Source organism: Pleurodeles waltl, chromosome 4_1, assembly GCF_031143425.1.
Source record: "Pleurodeles waltl isolate 20211129_DDA chromosome 4_1, aPleWal1.hap1.20221129, whole genome shotgun sequence".
NCBI classification, from domain to species: domain Eukaryota; kingdom Metazoa; phylum Chordata; class Amphibia; order Caudata; family Salamandridae; genus Pleurodeles; species Pleurodeles waltl.
The window spans coordinates 659338753-659356604 of NC_090442.1; the positions used below are offsets into that span (position 1 = coordinate 659338753).

General features: G+C 42.3%; 1 protein-coding gene across 1 annotated transcript in view; it reads left to right on the forward strand.

Moving 5' to 3' along the window:
• TBK1 (TANK binding kinase 1) overlaps positions 1 to 17852 on the forward strand; it is a 394952-nt gene that overhangs the window by 210154 nt on the left and 166946 nt on the right. The window contains exons 11-12 of the mRNA XM_069229127.1: positions 11043 to 11134; positions 13231 to 13332. Of these exons, the coding sequence (XP_069085228.1) occupies positions 11043 to 11134; positions 13231 to 13332 (194 nt within the window). The remainder of the gene's footprint in view (positions 1 to 11042; positions 11135 to 13230; positions 13333 to 17852) is intronic.

Genomic DNA, 17852 nt, shown 5'->3' on the forward strand with positions numbered 1-17852 from the left:
CATCACATCTCTAAGAAGAGTAAGTGAAATTCAGGCGTTTACAATACAAGAACCTTTTATCCAACTACACAAAAATAAAGTAGTCCTAAGGACCAATCCTAAATTTTTGCCAAAGGTTATTTCACCGTTCCACCTAAATCAAACGGTAGAGCTACCAGTGTTCTTCCCACAGCCAGATTCCATAGCTGAAAGGGCACTACATACGTTAGACGTCAAAAGAGCACTAATGTACTACATCGACAGAACTAAAAACATCAGAAAAACTAAACAACTGTTTATTGCATTTCAAAAACCCCACGCAGGAAACCCAATATCGAAACAGGGTATAGCAAGATGGATAGTTAAGTGCATCCAAATCTGCTACCTTAAAGCAAAAAGACAACTGCCCATTACACCAAGGGCACACTCAACCAGAAAGAAAGGCGCTACCATGGCCTTCCTAGGGAATATTCCAATGCACAAAATATGTAAGGCAGCCACATGGTCTACGCCTCACACATTTACCAAGCACTACTGTGTAGACGTGCTGTCCGCACAACAAGCCACAGTAGGTCAAGCCGTACTAAGAACCTTATTTCAGACTACTTCCACTCCTACAGGCTGAGCCACCGCTTTTGGGGAGATAACTGCTTACTAGTCTATGCACAACATGTGTATCTGCAGTGACAGATGCCATCGAACTGAAAATGTCACTTACCCAGTTTACATCTGTTCGTGGCATCAGTCGCTGAAGATTCACATGTGCCCACCCACCTCCCCGGGAGCCTGTAGCCGTTTGGAAGTTAGCTTCAACTTTGTACATTTGTAAATATATTAAATCTTAATAGGTACATACTTATTCAATCCATTGCATGGGCACTATTACTAACAAACAACTCCTACCTCACCCTCTGCGGGAAAAACAATCGAAGATGGAGTCGACGCCCATGCGCAATGGAGACAAAGAGGAGGAGTCCCTCGGTCCCGTGACTCGAAAGACTTCTTCGAAGAAAAACAACTTGTAACACTCCGACCCAACACCAGATGGCGGGCTATGCACAACATGTGAATCTTCAGCGACTGATGCCACGAACAGATGTACACTGGGTAAGTGACATTTTCATTCTAACAGCCATGACGTCACTTCTCAGAGTAAGCCAACTGCAAGCACTCACCATTCAGGGACTGTACATACTAATACACAAAGACAGGGTAGTCTTGAGAAGTAACCTGCAATTCCTTCCAAAGATCATAACACAATTTCACATAAATCAAACAAATCAGATTCTAAGTTTTTTTTCAAGATCTTAAGAGTCAAGCAGAGAAAGCTTTACATACTCTGGAGGCTGTCAGAGCAACAAGGTATTACATAGAAAAAAAACAAGACCTTCACAAAAAAAAAAAAAACTCTTGGTATAATTTGCAAACAGCAATACAGGTGACCCAATTAGAAAGAATGCCATTGCTAGATGGATAATGCAGACAATTGGAATATGTCACAAAAAAGCTGTAATTCAACTAGAAGATAAACTAAGAGCACACTCAACATGAAAGAAACGGGCAACAATAGCCTTTCTAGCGAACGTTCCGCTTAACGATATCTGCACTGCAGCCACATGGTCATCAATACACACATTCGCAAAACACTATTGCGTTGATTATCAAGTAAACAGAGAAGCACAGGTCAACCCAACCACCACAATAAATAAAAGAGCTACAAATTCTGTGAAAGATTCACACTGCAAAATGAAATGGTTACTTACCGATAGAAATAAATTTACAGCTTGAAGAATTTTCTGGATTTACAGGTGACCCACCCACCTCCACAGGAAATGATGCAACACGAGTAAACAGAGGACAGTCATACAGATCACTAACAGTAAGCTCCCAAAAAAAGGAATCTGAATATGGGGACCAAGAGTGAGGCTTCCTTTGAGGGGTGCCTGATGTCAGTAGACAGTGGAACAAGCACCAAATTGTGAGGACGGTCGATGCCCAGCAGCCCAAAAAAAAAAAATGAAAGAAAAGGGACTACTATTGTCGTGGGTTCATTGTAGAGCCTTGCCTGGGCACACATATTTTAGCTTAGGTCTGTGGCCTTTTAGCCAGATACATTCTCTATTTTCATTTATTCATTTTTATTCATTTTAGAACAGCCTGCTTTTAATGGGGATGTTTTATTTTCCCTAATCAGCTGCTATTCTTTGAACGCGTTGTTATTGCTTTCAGTGCACAACATTTTCACAGAGTACCTCTGCTCAAGGTTGCCCATTGTGATACTTGATAATCCATCTAGTATTGCCACCACAAGAGTGCGCAGACCCCCAACACCTAGACACATGATCACGTCAGGCCTGTTCCAAGAAAGCAAACATGTTTTATTAAATATATAACATCACACAGGCTAAAGAAGCTTAGACAGGTCATTCCAACAAGGAGATCCATCCATGCTGCATGCCATTTCACTGCTACTTTGCTGACATCAGCCCTGTCTCTGCAACCAACCAAGGAGACGGCAGGCAGACCCCGGTTTCAGGTAATGGGGGCAGGTGTTCCTTCCATTGACTAAGTACAGGCAGATTTGGGCTATCACCGCTATGCTCTTGCTTAGAAGCTAAGTGTTTCAGTAGGATTCCTATGCGCATGTTTAGTCCAATATGCTGGGGTTGTTCATTGTTTTCACTTATAGTAACAATCCTGTTTGTTATCTGTCTCATCTTCCTAATAATTGCAGCCCATTTATTTCATAGTAGATTGCAGTCTTTTCAATAAATGCATTGAAAACTGGTTCGCATCTCACTGTGTCTGCCTATGTGTTTGTGGTACCCTGTGCTAATGAGAGAAAGGGGTAAAATCTGCTGACCACGACTTCCCTGAGGAATCACGGAGTGTCATGTGTCAGACTGCCAGAAATCACCTTTACTAGGTTTGGCTGGGGTGCTTCGTGCCAGCCGAAAGGGTTAGGCGACAGCTATCCATGGTGTGGGTTTGACTCAGTCACACACAAGGGGTGGTGCTGCTGCCCAAATCCAGCAGTCTCATCCCCATTAAGAGAGCCCTACGACACTATATACAAAAGGTTCCAGACCCACCACTAGATGGCGGAATAATGCATCGCATATGAATCCGCAAAATTCTTCAAGCTGCAAAACTAACTTACTATTAAGTAACCATTTTGTTTTCAGCAACAAGTCATGCATGGACCCCAGGGTTCGTCCCTCAGCCCGACCCTCTTCAACGTCTACATGGCCCGCTTGCCAACAACACCTGATCCCGCAACCTCAACATCATTTCATACACCAACGACACCAACTGATCCTCTCCCTCACCAAGGACTCCGCCAAGACCAACTTCCACGAAGGAATGAAGGCCATCGCCGAATGGATGAAGAACAGCTGCCTCAAACTCAGTTCTGACAAGATGGAAGTCCTCATCTTCGGCTCCACCCCCTCTGCATGAGATGACTCCTGGTGGCCTGCCACTCTCGGATACGCTCCGACTCCCACCGACCACGCACGCAACCTAGGATTCACGTTGGACTCCTCATTATCCATGACCCAGCAAGTCAACGTCATCTCCTCCTCCTGGCTCCACACATGCTCTGAAAGATCTACAAATGGATCCCCACCCAAACCAGAAGAACTGTCTCCCAAGCTCTCGTAAACAGCAGACTGGACTACGGCAATGCCCTCTATGCAGGAACAACGGCCAAACTCCAGAAGAGGCTGCAATGCATCCAGAACTCCTCCGCATACCTCATCCTGGACATCCCCCGCCACATCACAGGCCATCTCAGAGATCTGCACTGGCTCCCAGTCAACAAGAGAATCCCCTTCAAACTCCTCACCCAAGCTCACAAAGCACTGCATAACACCGGACCAGAATACCTCAACAGACGGCTCTCCTGCACCCCGACCCGGCATCTCTGCTGAATTTGTCCTTGCATCCGTCCCTCGCATCCGCAGAACTACAACTGGCGGCAGATCATTATCGCACCTCGCCGCCAAGACGTGGAACACTCTTCCCACCCACCTGATTGGACTGTATTACTGAGGAGCTTCTTGCAACAATGTTGTCTGCAAAGCCAGGCCAGTGAAGAGGCACCTCTGCCAACAAACAACGAGCTTCCTTTTGCCTCCCATCCAGTCAACACCTGTCAAGGCAAAACTGCGGTTATACGCTTCCCCACTGGAAGGCCATGACATCAGATCAGTCAGTGTCCTATACCATTGCCTACGACTACTGGTAGGAATCTCTCACCACCTCTCCAAATCCTCTACCCTCCCTCTCAGAATCAACATGGATCTCCGTAAACTATCAATGGAAAAGGTGAATGAAGTCCTACTAAAGGACCTATTCAATTTAGTGCCAGCAAGCCAATGTAGATAAATTTACTAGTACGTTCTCATCCACAAAAAGAAATTAAACTTGTAGCCTATCTTGGATGTGGGAGCTGTTAATTGCTTTATCACATCTAGCCCCGTCAAAATTGTAAATGTGAGAATGTCATCTTGCTCCTATAAACGGGGACCTGTATGGTGACCCTCTCCCCGAATAACACCTGTTAACTCATCCTCATACACCAGACTCCTCGCCAGTGCCTAAGGTTTATTGTAAGTTTAACTCAATACCAATTCATTGTCCCAACTTTTGAGATTACACAGCTCCACAGGTGTTTACCGAAGATCTGATGATAGTGGGAGCGCGTTTATGGCACAACTAAATGCATTTTCTTCCCTGTACTTGGATTGCTGGCTGGTAAAGGGGGATGTGTCATGGTCAGTAACTTACCCACAGTCAATACTGCTATCAGTATTACTTGTCCACTCATTGGGCTTCCCAATCAATGTCAGAAAATATCGTCTGTGACTCTAACAAGCCCCAGCATTTCTAGGAACTGCTCCCAGTTTTAGTCACAGGGAAAACTTACTACCACATCAAGGGTGTTTGCATTTCAGAGGCGTTTTCCCCTTACTGGATGTCATGTTCCCTGACCGTTAGAGTGATAATGAAACTGTTGGGATTGATGACATCATGGATTGCTGTAGTCTCCAAATGCAAGGTTACACAGGAGTCCTCTATAAAAATGCTTTTTCAGACTGGTGATAAGCAGCTGGGGGCTGGAGAATCTAGTGTTGGTGAAGCCTTGTGTGCTGCACAAACTACTATGGTGGAACAAGAACCACTGGTTACCGGGCCAATAGTTTCTCATCTCAAAGCCACTGGTGACCATCAACATAGACACGTCTCTCACGGTTTGTGGAGATCGCCATTCAGGGTTACTGGTCACTGCAAAAAACCCTCCTCTGCATCGGTTTGCTGGATTTTAAAATGGTACAGCTTGCTCTTCGAGGCTTTCATACCAGTCTCCACAACAAAGTGGTCCTAATCTTGGTTACATACAGAGACAATAATGCACTAAGCAACATCTACTGGTTCTCAACAAATACTTTTGGTGTCAGGCCTATTTTTCACCCAGAAAATGCAAAATACCAAAACTTCACCTGCAGATTTATCCACACAATGCGACCGTGGGTCTTATTAACAAGTTGGTCAGAGGTATTTTCTTATTTCCCCCTCTGCCATTGATTCCATCTTTAGTACGAAACAGGCACTTGACCCCAACATGGGCTTGCCAACCATGATACTCTTTCTTGGTACCGATGTCCATTTATCTCCACGAAAATCTATATTTGTGTCCAGACTTATGCAGTCATCATCAGGGTCTCTTGCTGCATCTCAACTTCATGTCCCTCAGTCATGCAGTCTGGCACCTGAGGTCTTAGGATTTGGGTATTTCCTGCTTCCAGAAAAATGTATGCACATTCTGAAAGAAAATTGGATACCTATTCTCACATGCATGTTGTGCAGCTAAATCGAAACGATCTGTATTTTACTGCACTAGACACAACATTCAGCCTTTACCAGCGACAGTTCAAAAGAGTGTGTGTCATCTGCTACTCTTGTAGAATACAGGGCTAGCCTATACTTCATCTAGCAGCAGTTTCTGTGTATGTACGAAAGAGGTCAACATTCAATATTTAAAATTCAAATCTTTAATGGCTCTGTTAAGTCTTAAAAGGGGCCTTTCTTCTAACAACTCCCTTCCCCCACCAACTCATTTTCTGGGTCCTTACTATTTTCCTCAATATGTTTATGGGGCACCGTTTTAAGGAACTCCATTCGTGCCCACTACAGTTCCTTTCTTTGGAACTTGGTTTTTCTTATTACTATTACCTCTCTCAGGAGAGTAGGTGAACTTAGGGCCTTCTCAGTCAGAGAAGCCTTTCTGTGTGTACACAAAGATAGCCATGCTATGAATACACTGTTTCTTAGTAACGTTATATCGCCATTTTATGTCAATTGGTCTATCATATTACCTTCCGCCACTAGCAGAGAAATCCCCGCACTCTTTAGGTGTGCAAAGGGCTTTTATGTTGTATGTGGACTGTACTCAGCTTATCGGGAAAACTAAGCAACTTTTTATTCCTTTTGCTTGACTGCACCTTTGCAATACCTTCTAAAAGGCAGTAGCAGGTGATAGATGCTTTCAAATCGGTTATGCAAAAGTCAAACACACATTACATTATGTTGCTAGAGCTCATTCCACTTGTGAAAGGGAAGCCATAGTAGTTATCCTGGACACTTTTGCACTCACTGACATTTGTATATCTGCTATTTGGACATATAGCATCACAGTCACTATACCTAGACTGTATGGACATTCATGCCCGCCAAGAACCACAAATCCGGCAGATTGTACTTAAAATGTTGCTTCACATGTCTTTCACTTCCTCTCGCAAGCCTGCTGCCTTAGGTATCTGGGTACCTTTCTTCAGTCTGTGCATTGAATTCGATCTTCAGCAGCTCATACTGCAAAAATAAAATGTTACTTTCCTGCAGTAATCTGTCTGCAGTATGTAGTGTTGTAGATTAACATGGTCTGACCCACCTAACAGGATGCAAGCATGAGGAAAGATGTCTAACACTGATATTTCTACACTTAATATTTCTTAACTTATTGTTGTACTGAAATGCTCCCTATTCAGTACATAGACTTTCTAAAACTTTGATTTGGCCTTCTATACCCACACTTACCCTTTGCTGAAATAATGTAGCTTAAGGTGGAGTCATGTCCTACTGCATTTTGAGTTCTAGCGGAAGTATCACAAGATAACTAAAAGCAAAAACCACTTCTTCAAAGATAAAAAATTGACATTCTGAGCCCAGCACTATATGGCAGGAGTGTGCACAGCATGTTATGTCTACAGGTCTACGAGCTGCAAATTACTGGAGGGTAAAAATGTCTTAATTTGTAAGCGTTTTGATTTCCCTCACCATTTTGAATACTCTTCGAGGTGCCTCATCACGTTTTATTTCAGCAATTCATTGGGCCAGAGTAGTTCACTGTCTTTCTCATCACAGAGGCTGTCTTGTGCTCAGCCCTAGATTGTCACATGTGCAATGAAGGCTCCCTCCACAAAAGAAAGGAGAAATCATTCAAGCGCTGCTCTATACTGTATGACCACACTCAATTATCTTATCCGCGAGCATTATTTACAATTTGTAGCCAAAGGCATCCACGATAAAATGCCACCTTTGATAGGACTGACTTGGAGCTGATGTCTGATCTTATGGTTCTACACTGTAGAATAGGAAATTAAGACTTTTGCTACTTCATTCCTGTCAATTATGCAATACATTTTGTTTATGTTCTTGCAAATAAAATTCATTTTGAACTGCAATTTAAAGCAGCACCTAAATCCTTTGTCTTTTAGAGACATTGGATACTTTGGAAAAATATACTTTGAGTCACTGATTGGTAACATTCTTGTAATATGTCCACATAGCTGCAACATAACACATTGTGCTGCACGTGATGACCTCAGCACTCAGGGTAATCTGCATCAGAAATTGTTAGCACTAAATGAGTAGTTTTGCAAAAATTAGATAGAATTGCATCACTGCTGGTGTTGAGCTTTGAGTCCACTTTCCTTCCATTCGTTACCACGCGTGGAATTAAAGCTATAAGTTGCAGCTCATGCTAAAAGCAGGGCCACAAACTAGGTGGAACCATTGAGTGGTCCTGGCAACTCTGCAGCAGGATGTGACCTAGCTTAATTTTAAAAGAAGTACAGCCTAGACTTAAAGACCTGGACTACCACGAACCGAAGCCTCAAGCAGATCGTATGCCTGGCTGGCATGTTGCACTACCTCATATTCTTCCTCTGGGCACCACAGATCCAAAGGCCAGCGCTCAAAACACAACTTCCAAAGCAGGCGCTTAGAAATATTGAGTATCATGACAACTGTACCACCATGTGTCTGGGAGAAGCAAATCACACAGACATCCTGTGTTGTATCAACATCGTGGCAGAATAACAAGGAACACTAAAATCAAACTCTGTCCTCTGCTTGACAGATTTAAGTTTATTATGTAAATCGGATGTGCCTATAGAATAGTTTCCAATGCTCCTTTTTCTAATGTTGTGCCTGGTACAGGCATTGGTAGAACGGCTCCAAGTTTGAAAGACACTCATGTCTTTTCACTTTTTTCCTTTCTCAAAATGTTTTGTTTGCCACTGTGAGATTCTGTATCCTCAAAGGACTAGGATTGTAATGGACACATTGGAAGCTTTACTTTGAAGCAGAGACTTTGACTGGAGTATGTGGGCGAACTCCATCTTTCTCTGCTCTAGTTGCGGAGGCAAGGACCCATCTTGTTTTTATTTATTTTTTATACAGTAAATTCTGATTTCCATATTTATGTGTTTGCCCTTGTTCCTGGGGTTCAGATTTCCAGATTTGAATTAGCAATACATTGCTTGAAAAACTCAGTGTCACACATGCAGCAGTCTCAGTGAAGGTTTACCAGTAGTAAGATTTTATTTTGTTTTTTTATTTTTAATTAGTGAAATGTAACAGGCAGCCAGGCTTCCAAGATGTCCATTTTCCGTTGGAATGTATGTCCCATTGATACTTGGCATCTTAACTCGAGACACTAAGTGACCTTTACTCCATAAAAAGGCAGATTCCATACCATTTGTATTGGATGATCCTCTTTCTTGGATATCTAAGGCACAGTACCAGTTATGGCTAAGTGCAGTTTTGCTCTTCCTACCATCACCCACCCCAAACCCATCTAACCAAGCCCCCTCCCCAGTGCAGCTGCAGTTTATACACAGCTGGTCACAGGGAAAGAGGTGGCGTCCCGGAGGCTGCCGCAGTAGTAAAGAGCACACTGGATACTATGCCCATTGTGGGGTCACAACAAGAGTCTTTTGGATACACCTATACCATGCATAGATCTGGAATCTGCTGACAAGCAATCATTGCTTTTATAGTGCTGATCTCTCTGGTTGTGCACCCTCCCCTCCCCCAACACACATCCATCAAGCACACCTTAGACCAATTAGCAATCATGGCGGGCATATAAAATGCACAACCACGAAAAAAGGTAGTGTCTCAGCAACGTCCTCAGTATGAGATATGATTTGCTAAGACATCTGCTGTTAGCCAGACTTGCTTTCTTGCCTAAGTTGTTTAGGTATTTAGACGTTTTACCAATCCTAGTCCAAGTTTGCTTTAACCTCATTGCTCTGTAAGGAGAATTCCATTGATTCTTGTTCCTCCCTACTTCGAATCCTTCTTCTGCCCCCTCTTCTGTGGAATAATTTAAAACCTGATCCAGTAAGGCTGTCACTGGGAGGGGTCTCTCTGACTGAATCTACACACTTCTGCTTGTGTCAGCTTCCTATCACTCTCCAGTGGGTTTTATCACTGTTTCTCGGACGTTGCTTCTGGATTATCAGCAACTGTGTATTCAGGTTTACATACTTGAAGTGGGAAGTTTGGCAGTGAGGTGAGAAGTGAATTACCAAGGACTTTACCTCCTATTGAATATTATACCATCATAAAAGTTGTATGTGTCTATTATATGAGAAGCAGATAATCACTTTGGATTTGTTGTATTTTGTAATGTTTTCACTTGATGCTTGATTTAATGGGTGTAAGGAAAGTAGGAGCTATAAACTCTGTAATCTGATCCCTTGAGTTTAGTTGTATGTAACTGTGTTGCGTGTAACAATATTTGAAGCTTTACTGACTGTAGGCCATCTGTTTTTGACGCACAGTCTTTGTGTCCACTGACAGCTTCTTTGCCAATGTGCCGGCATCCATACTACTGTGCAGGCACAGGACATAGTGTTTCATCCCACAACCTAGTGACGGTGCTCTATGTGCACCAGTGTCATCCGTATTGTAGAAGGGGCAGTGCAAGCATCTCTTTGCCCGTCTGTGGTACTATAATGCCCCAGGGGCACAGAAAATGGGCACCTCCTTTGTGCCTCCAAAGCACATTGTGTAATACAGCACCAAATGGAAATGCACTAAAACATACTTGCGAAGTAGCGACCTCATATGTAGTACCTGCAGTGTGGTGACTCCTGGAGTAGTGCCCTTGATATAATGGGTTATATGCCATCAGTTATCAAGAGAATCCAAAGACCATGTTCCATCACCAGCTCCTCATTGAAATTCAATGGACCACTGTCCCTCACCAACAGACACCATTTTCTCCAACTCTGCAATGGACTCTGCTTTTCTCTCTGACTGCAACTCAGTTTTTCTTAAATGGAAGGCTGAGTTATGAAATTGTGCGATTTTAATTGTAATTCATTACAGAATTTAAAACAGTTTTGATATTGTCGTATTCATAAATATGCAACTGTTCACTTTGTGTGTAAATGTATGACTTTCAATTAATATTTGTGTAAAAGCTTCACACTGCAAAAACAATTGTGCCTGGATTTAGCAACTCACTAGTGCGCGAAAGGCTTGAATCGGGTGCAGCTATAGTCTCCATAAGTTGCATGCACCATACTTTTGCTTTAAACACCCATACACAGCCTTTCTTCCTCCCTGTCTCTGGCATTCTCCTTCTCTGTTTCATGTGTCCCATCAAAGTTTAGAAACAGAATAACAGTGTATTGAATGATTGAATATTTCATCTGCAGCATATGCAGAGAATGCATTATTTATACTGACTGTTCTTTTTACATCAGGCTGTAACAGGAGTTGTATGCTACGCCTGCAGAATTGCTGCTTCTTTACTGCTGTATCAGGAGTTAATTCGAAAGGGAATACGATGGTTAATGTGAGTAACAAACAGATGACATTTCCTTGTATACATACCTGCCTTCTAGCTTTACTGGCTGTGGTTGAGCATCTCCCAGAAGAAATGTGTATTCGGTCTCCTTTAAGCTCTTATATTCTTTTACAGTACACTGATTCTTTCTATCTACAGATCTATTTGTCTGGATTAGAATGATCTTTTTTTCTGTGTGAATTTTGGGCATTGTTCTGATGTCTACGTATGCATGTCATGGTGAATGGTCTATCCACAGAAACCTACCACTGAGAAAAATGAGTTTAAAAACTGAGTTATGAGCATGGAGAACTCCACGAGTTATGTTGTCATGATCATCACTGGTGAATTTCAGTGGTTTTACTCTTTTCTGCCAGAGCCATAGCCCTGTTTTTAATTTTTATTTTCAGTGATGTTTTGTTATGATCTCTTAATTTTCGACCCCTGTTGCTCGTGGCCTGTGCCTATGAGCAGCAGGAGTTGGGTGAGGGCCTGCGCTCGGACCCTGTGCCCAACCAACCTTGATTGCCCAATATTTGCTGCACCTGGCCAGTGACCTTGCTCAGCGTGAATTGGTCGCAGGACCAATCAACACCAACTCGAGAGTCAGGGACCAAATGGTGGTCAAATCCAGTACTTGAAATAGCCTCTAGCGAGCTTGCAAGTCGGCTCAGAGGTGTGTGCCAAAAATTGCGCTTTTGTCTCAGGGTGCCTTAAATGTTCAATGCATCTAGATAACACTTACCATTGCCATGAGCCCAGCCACTTCTCTGGTTGCCCCCCATGGCTGAGGAGTGTTTTTTCTTTTCAGCACGAAACTCCTGAGTCAGCCCTGGTTTGGAGTTTCAAGATGGCTAGTAAAAAAGCGTTTCAGCTCTAATCCAGTCCATCACATTATGTAAATTCAAAATGTCATTGACAGGACTGACTCGCGAGCATAAACAGCAGAAATGTACCAAATTGTTAACCTGCTAAATCCTACCTTGCACTTTGTTTAAATGCAAATATCTCAAAAACTACCGAGTGGGTATGCAACAAATCAAAAAAAGCTGTTTTACTTTTTTCCTGTGGACTGGTCTTCACAAAATGCGGCATGCCAAAAAGTAGCTGAATTTTCAGGTTTTCTGCTAATCTGAATATTGGGGAGGGGGGGGGTCAAAATCTATAAGCAAATAAAAAAATGCCTTTTCAATGGAAAGTGCGGCTGAGCCATAACCACACAGTCACGACTACAACTGTGTAATGAGATTTCTAACAGGAATCCCTGTGAATGCAGACGGCAGAGATGCAGTTCACAGTAATAGAGAACCCTTTTAGGCAAAGTATTGAAGGAAAGACAGGAGCATAGATCGGAAACTCCAGTGTGTGATATTCCAAAGCAGTGGAGAGGAGAATCGATGAGCAGTAGTTTTTTTAGAGTAGCTAGAAATGAAACCAAAGGAAACCAACAATGTGATTATGTGCATGCCAATGATAGTTGAAAACTCAAAAAACTGTAGTTTCTGTTGAGGTTCACATACAGAATCCAGATTAGAAGATCACTTTGGAAATTAAGATGTTAGACATCGTAGCCTGTAGTTCTCGTTTTGTGCTTTAAACTTTTGTTATGGAACCCCCATCTTCCTTACAGTAGTCATCGGGTATTGGGCCATCTCAGTACAAATCTCTATCAAAGCCTTAGTAAATCCCCTTAGCACATTTCATATTGATTTTCTTCAAATGTTCTCTTATGTGCAGTTTCACTTGAAGCCATTTTCTTAAACGATTTATCAGTATTTAGCACTTTCAAGTCCTTTCATTATCTCTCCCCTTTTGATACTTGAAAAACTATTTGGGATTTATTTTGTTCCCCTTACTAGTTCGTATTATTAAGTAGTATTGCATGCTTGATAATCTTTTTACTGTGCACATGTGTTTTATATTGTTTTTATTAAAAGCAGATTTCTTTAATTCCAAATAGCGTTCTTTAGGCTGATTTCATCATTCACTCGCTATTGAGAATCTAGGTTTTAATATTGTGATTGAGGTTCACTGTACACTGAACAATTTGTTTTTTCCATCAAGAGGTGATTTTTGGTATAATATTTTCATCTTCCTTTTTCAAGTGAAATAATCAAGGAAGATTACAATGAAACGGTGCACAAAAAAACTGAAATGACTCTTAACTTGGACTTCTGTAACAGAAGCATAGACAAAGCTGCAAAACTGTAAGTAACTTTAGTTTGCAGACCATATTCCCATTATCTGTACTTGATCACTTTTGCTTGCTTAGCTCCCACCTGAGTATTTATCATGCTTTTGTATTACTTACGATTTTATTTCTCATTGTGAGCATTTTTGCTTGTAGCTTGTTTTTCCTCAAAAACACATATTTTTTTCACTTACTCCACAGTGCCTCTGCAAGTATCTGTTTATATGGGCAGGTGTTTATATATTTTGTCAACCAACTGAAGAGAGTGTAAAGACATTCAAAGTTGCAGCTGCTAAGGATGCCCCAAAATGTATTAAAGTTTGTGAATGGTGACTTGATCAGTTCCCTGTAATTTGTGTTTAAACTGCATGGGGCCAGAAGGATCACCAAGCAAGAGGCTGAAAGTACTGTTGTATGGATGTAACCAAACCCTTAGTGGTCAGTGTTTTCTTTCCTTCCCGTATACATCGCAAATGACTTTAAGTTGTACTGCTGATCACCTTTGACAGGAATAGATGTATCTGGGTTATATGGTCAGATTCATTGTATGTATAGAGTAGTTTAGCACTCACTGTGTCTCTCTCTTAGCCAGCAGAGAATCCCTGAATTAGTCGGTTCCCCATCTCGGGCCTTCATTACAAGATGGGTGTACAGCAAGGCTCTCCCTCAGCAGCTCTTAGAATTGACTTGCAACTGACACCTCCAAGACACTGAGAACTACAGCTTTCAGTCTTTAGGTCCAAGCTAGAGTCAATAATCCCACTCTTCAGTTGGTGCATAAAAACAAACGTGTTGGTTAGATGGTCACTTACTTATTAATTTTGTAGTTGTTGTTAATTGTTTCAGGCTGTCTTTCAATTGTTTGTACTGGAAATTCTGACTGAAGCTGAGAGTATAATCAGTGCTTATATTGTGCCTGTAATTGGCATTGGCTCTTATTTCTTGGGACCAGGATTCTTGCCATTTCATTCCAAGGCGGTAGTCCTGATCATGTCCTCACCAAAGTGCAGCGATGCAGTTCACATCATTTTACCAGATCACGTCATCCAACATCACCATGTAACATCGATAAATATCCAATTCCTGAGTGCGGCAAGGCAACATTGGGAAATGTCACAAGCTTCATCAAGGGATATAGGGTGAATCTCGTGACATGACTTATTATATGGGCACCCTGTTCTAGACCTCATCGCATTGGTGATATTCTTTCATTGGACCTGAGTTTGCTTCACAGCAGAGACAGGACGGGTTGAGCTATGGTCCATGTGCCCTGCATGCGCACCAGTAGGAATTATCTCCCTTTGTGGCTCTCTTCCTTACCAGACCGAGCATTCCCTACCCACTGAATCACGCAGTTTCAGTTATGAGCACAAGCTGCAGCTTGAGGGTGGGGCCGAGAAGGACAGTAAGGGAAGGCCACCCGGACAGCAGAGAGCACCCTACGCCCTGCCTAGAGTGACCTTGGCCTAGTAGTGCTGTGCAGCACCAGCTTTAGCCCAGCTAACCATAGCCATGGTGGCAGTACACCACACTGCACCTCGTTATCTCACTGACCAGATTGCAGTGACACTCCTAACCTGGAAGACACAGCAATAGCAGTCATTACGCATATTTAGTTTAATTAAACATTATGTGCAGGATGATGTATTGTAGCTACCGCTTGATGCTAAAAAGTCCACAAATTGAGGGATGGCTAAATGCTTCAGTTTCTTTCTCTCTATGAACTCATAACACAATGAATCACAAAACAACAATTTATTCAGTGCTAGCTTTCCACCTTCGCAAACAATCACGAATGAGTCTGTTTTAGGAAATGCATCTTTTTGACAGTATTTCTCACCTTTGTGTGTTTTGGTGGGATACATTTGGACCGACACAGTTTAATTTTAGAACACCTATTTGACTGTCCATGACATTTTGCCAACTCAATTCTACTTTTTTAGATTTATCTTCTAAAGGATATAAAAAACCAATGAACAATAGTTTGATTAAGAAATTAGGTAAAATGTTATCAGGAGAGAGCCATCCTGATCTCTCTGAAGCCTGACTCGCTGTCTTCTCTTGTTACAGTTTAGCTTATGTATTACACCCACCACACTTAATGGTCACCAGCTGCATCTAGTGTGCTATGTTACATATTACAGATTTTACTTGATATGTAAGACGTTAATATGTGTTATGAACTAGCAGTATGTTAAGCAAAACACAAATTTAAAACGTAAATAACTCTCTCTCACTCACTCGCTTGTATGAGCCCCTCCATCACCACAACTTGCTGGAGTCATAATGAGAGCTCCAGAGACTGGCCAGTACCAGAGCTGGAAAGATTTCCTTTGCTAGAAGTGGGTGGGACCTCCAACTGAAAATGTGGACTCTGTAATATTTTTCTTCTTTAAATTAAAATTAAACACTGAATATGACATGCCTGTGGAGCCGGTACTGATGGAGCTACTAACCTGAAGAAATCTGCTCCTCTCTTTCTATATGTAATAGTAAACAATAATGTACTTCTGATCCTACAACATTTGATTGGCGATCTGTATCAAGGAGAAATCGGGGAACAGGAATGAAAGAACTTAGAACTTGATTTCCATGAAGGGGAATATGGAAATCTGTCTGCTGACTGATTCTCCTGTTCTCATGCCCTTTGTGAATGATTTATTCATTTGAAAGCATTTTGACGACATGAATTAAATTGTTCGGATTTTTCTAAAGAAGATATCTGTTCAATGACTGGTTGGCATTGCTTTTTGGATTGATGAAGCCAGATATGATATTTTATGGCTGCTATGTGGTTACGCGAGCAAGGCGTTTAACAGCATTATGGCCTGAAAGGACATCTAGGATATGTAAAATTAATGAGGGAGGGAGTTTATTGTTCAGAAAACATAATGTTGAAAACTTTGCTTAGTGAGTCCACAAGCATCATACACAGTATTTCCTGATGAATTACCTTTTCATGTGATACCAGAGGTGGTTTGCAGCATAGACTAGGGCATGGAACTCTGGAAGCAGTAGCTGTGATACACTTGTGAATTTGCATTCTGATGGATACTTCCAGCTGCAGGTTCCTCACATTATAGAATATTTCTCGGGCGCCATACTGGATCTAGAAGTTTTCATAGTAGTGCTCCCACACTCACTAGATGGCACCTTACGGCTCCTTGTTAACTTAGTTCTGTCCTGGAAGTGATGGATAACAGCCGATGTAAACTCGACCCATGGGGGCTAACGTCAGTTACTTTACAGTTATGTCTTCTAACGTGCATCTGGAGTTCTGCTCCCTTTTTTGTCGTTTTACAGCAAATTTTCAATTTAAATCCAGTGTGCTAGGGACTGATGTTATTGCCTAAAATGAAAGGGTTCACACCACGCCATGACTATCGGAAACAAATGCCTGTAACTGACCCTCAATCCCCAATTGAGGATCAGATTCTGTGTTTGAACAAAATGCACCCAAATTCCACGTGCCATGTACGATGCTGTAGCACGGTGAGGCCTTTAAGGAGGCCATACTGTGTATTTTTGGCACTCTTCTGGCTCCCCCTCTGTGTGCCTTCATGCCCCTATGATCCACAGGGTCCTTGAGCCGGGTTACCACTGACTGATCCATCTTCTACTCCACCCGGTTTCTGTACATCCTTCCTCTGACAATATATTGCTACTTCTATGGAGCCGTTCTCAGGCGCTCCCTCATATTTTTTGTTCTGATTCCAATCCAGAGATGACAATGGGGATGATTTACCCAGCATTATGATCATTACAGTATCTATCTATCTATCTATCTATCTATCTATCTATCTATCTATCTATCTATCTATCTATCTATCTATCTATCTATCTATCTATCTATCTATCTATACATGCAGGAGGCCCTCCTTGAGCCCCCAACAGAAGAATGTGCTTATGTATTGTTTGCCCTGGTTATTAGACATGTCACTGAGATCCTGGTACTACAGCTGCGTTCTGTTGTAGTTAAGGCAAACGTCCTTATGGATGTTCTGCAGCCTGGGCCTCCTTCCTTTGAGCCCTTACTGTAATCCTACAAAGCCCTAACTGAGGAGGACTTTGTCTAAGCTTTTCTCTTGCCCACGATGAACAGGCAGGTGGAAAGATGCCAGAGGCTAGTGCCTGGCAACCCTGATTTTCTAACAGAGCATTGTACTCCTGAGATTTTGGTGGTTCAAGCTTCCATCAGTAAGGTGAGTCCTAACTCCTTCCCCATGTCCCCTTATTACCCACTCCTAAGATGTTTGGGCAGCCTAGCCTGTTAGGCAAATGCGCACACACCTTTCGGAATATGGCCAGCATGGTCTTGCTGGCAGTTCTGGAAACATATAGGTCTGGCCTGGCTTAAACAGTTGAAGATGGTTATGGATTGGCCACCAATGACATTCGTTCTTGGTTGGAAACTGTCAAGTACTTGGGGTGAGAAGTTCGCACTAGGTGATTCTCCAGTGCCATGTGTGGGTGCCAATCCACTGAGTTTTTGGCTGACCTGTTCCTTATGGATATGCCTTTTGTTCGCGCCCATCT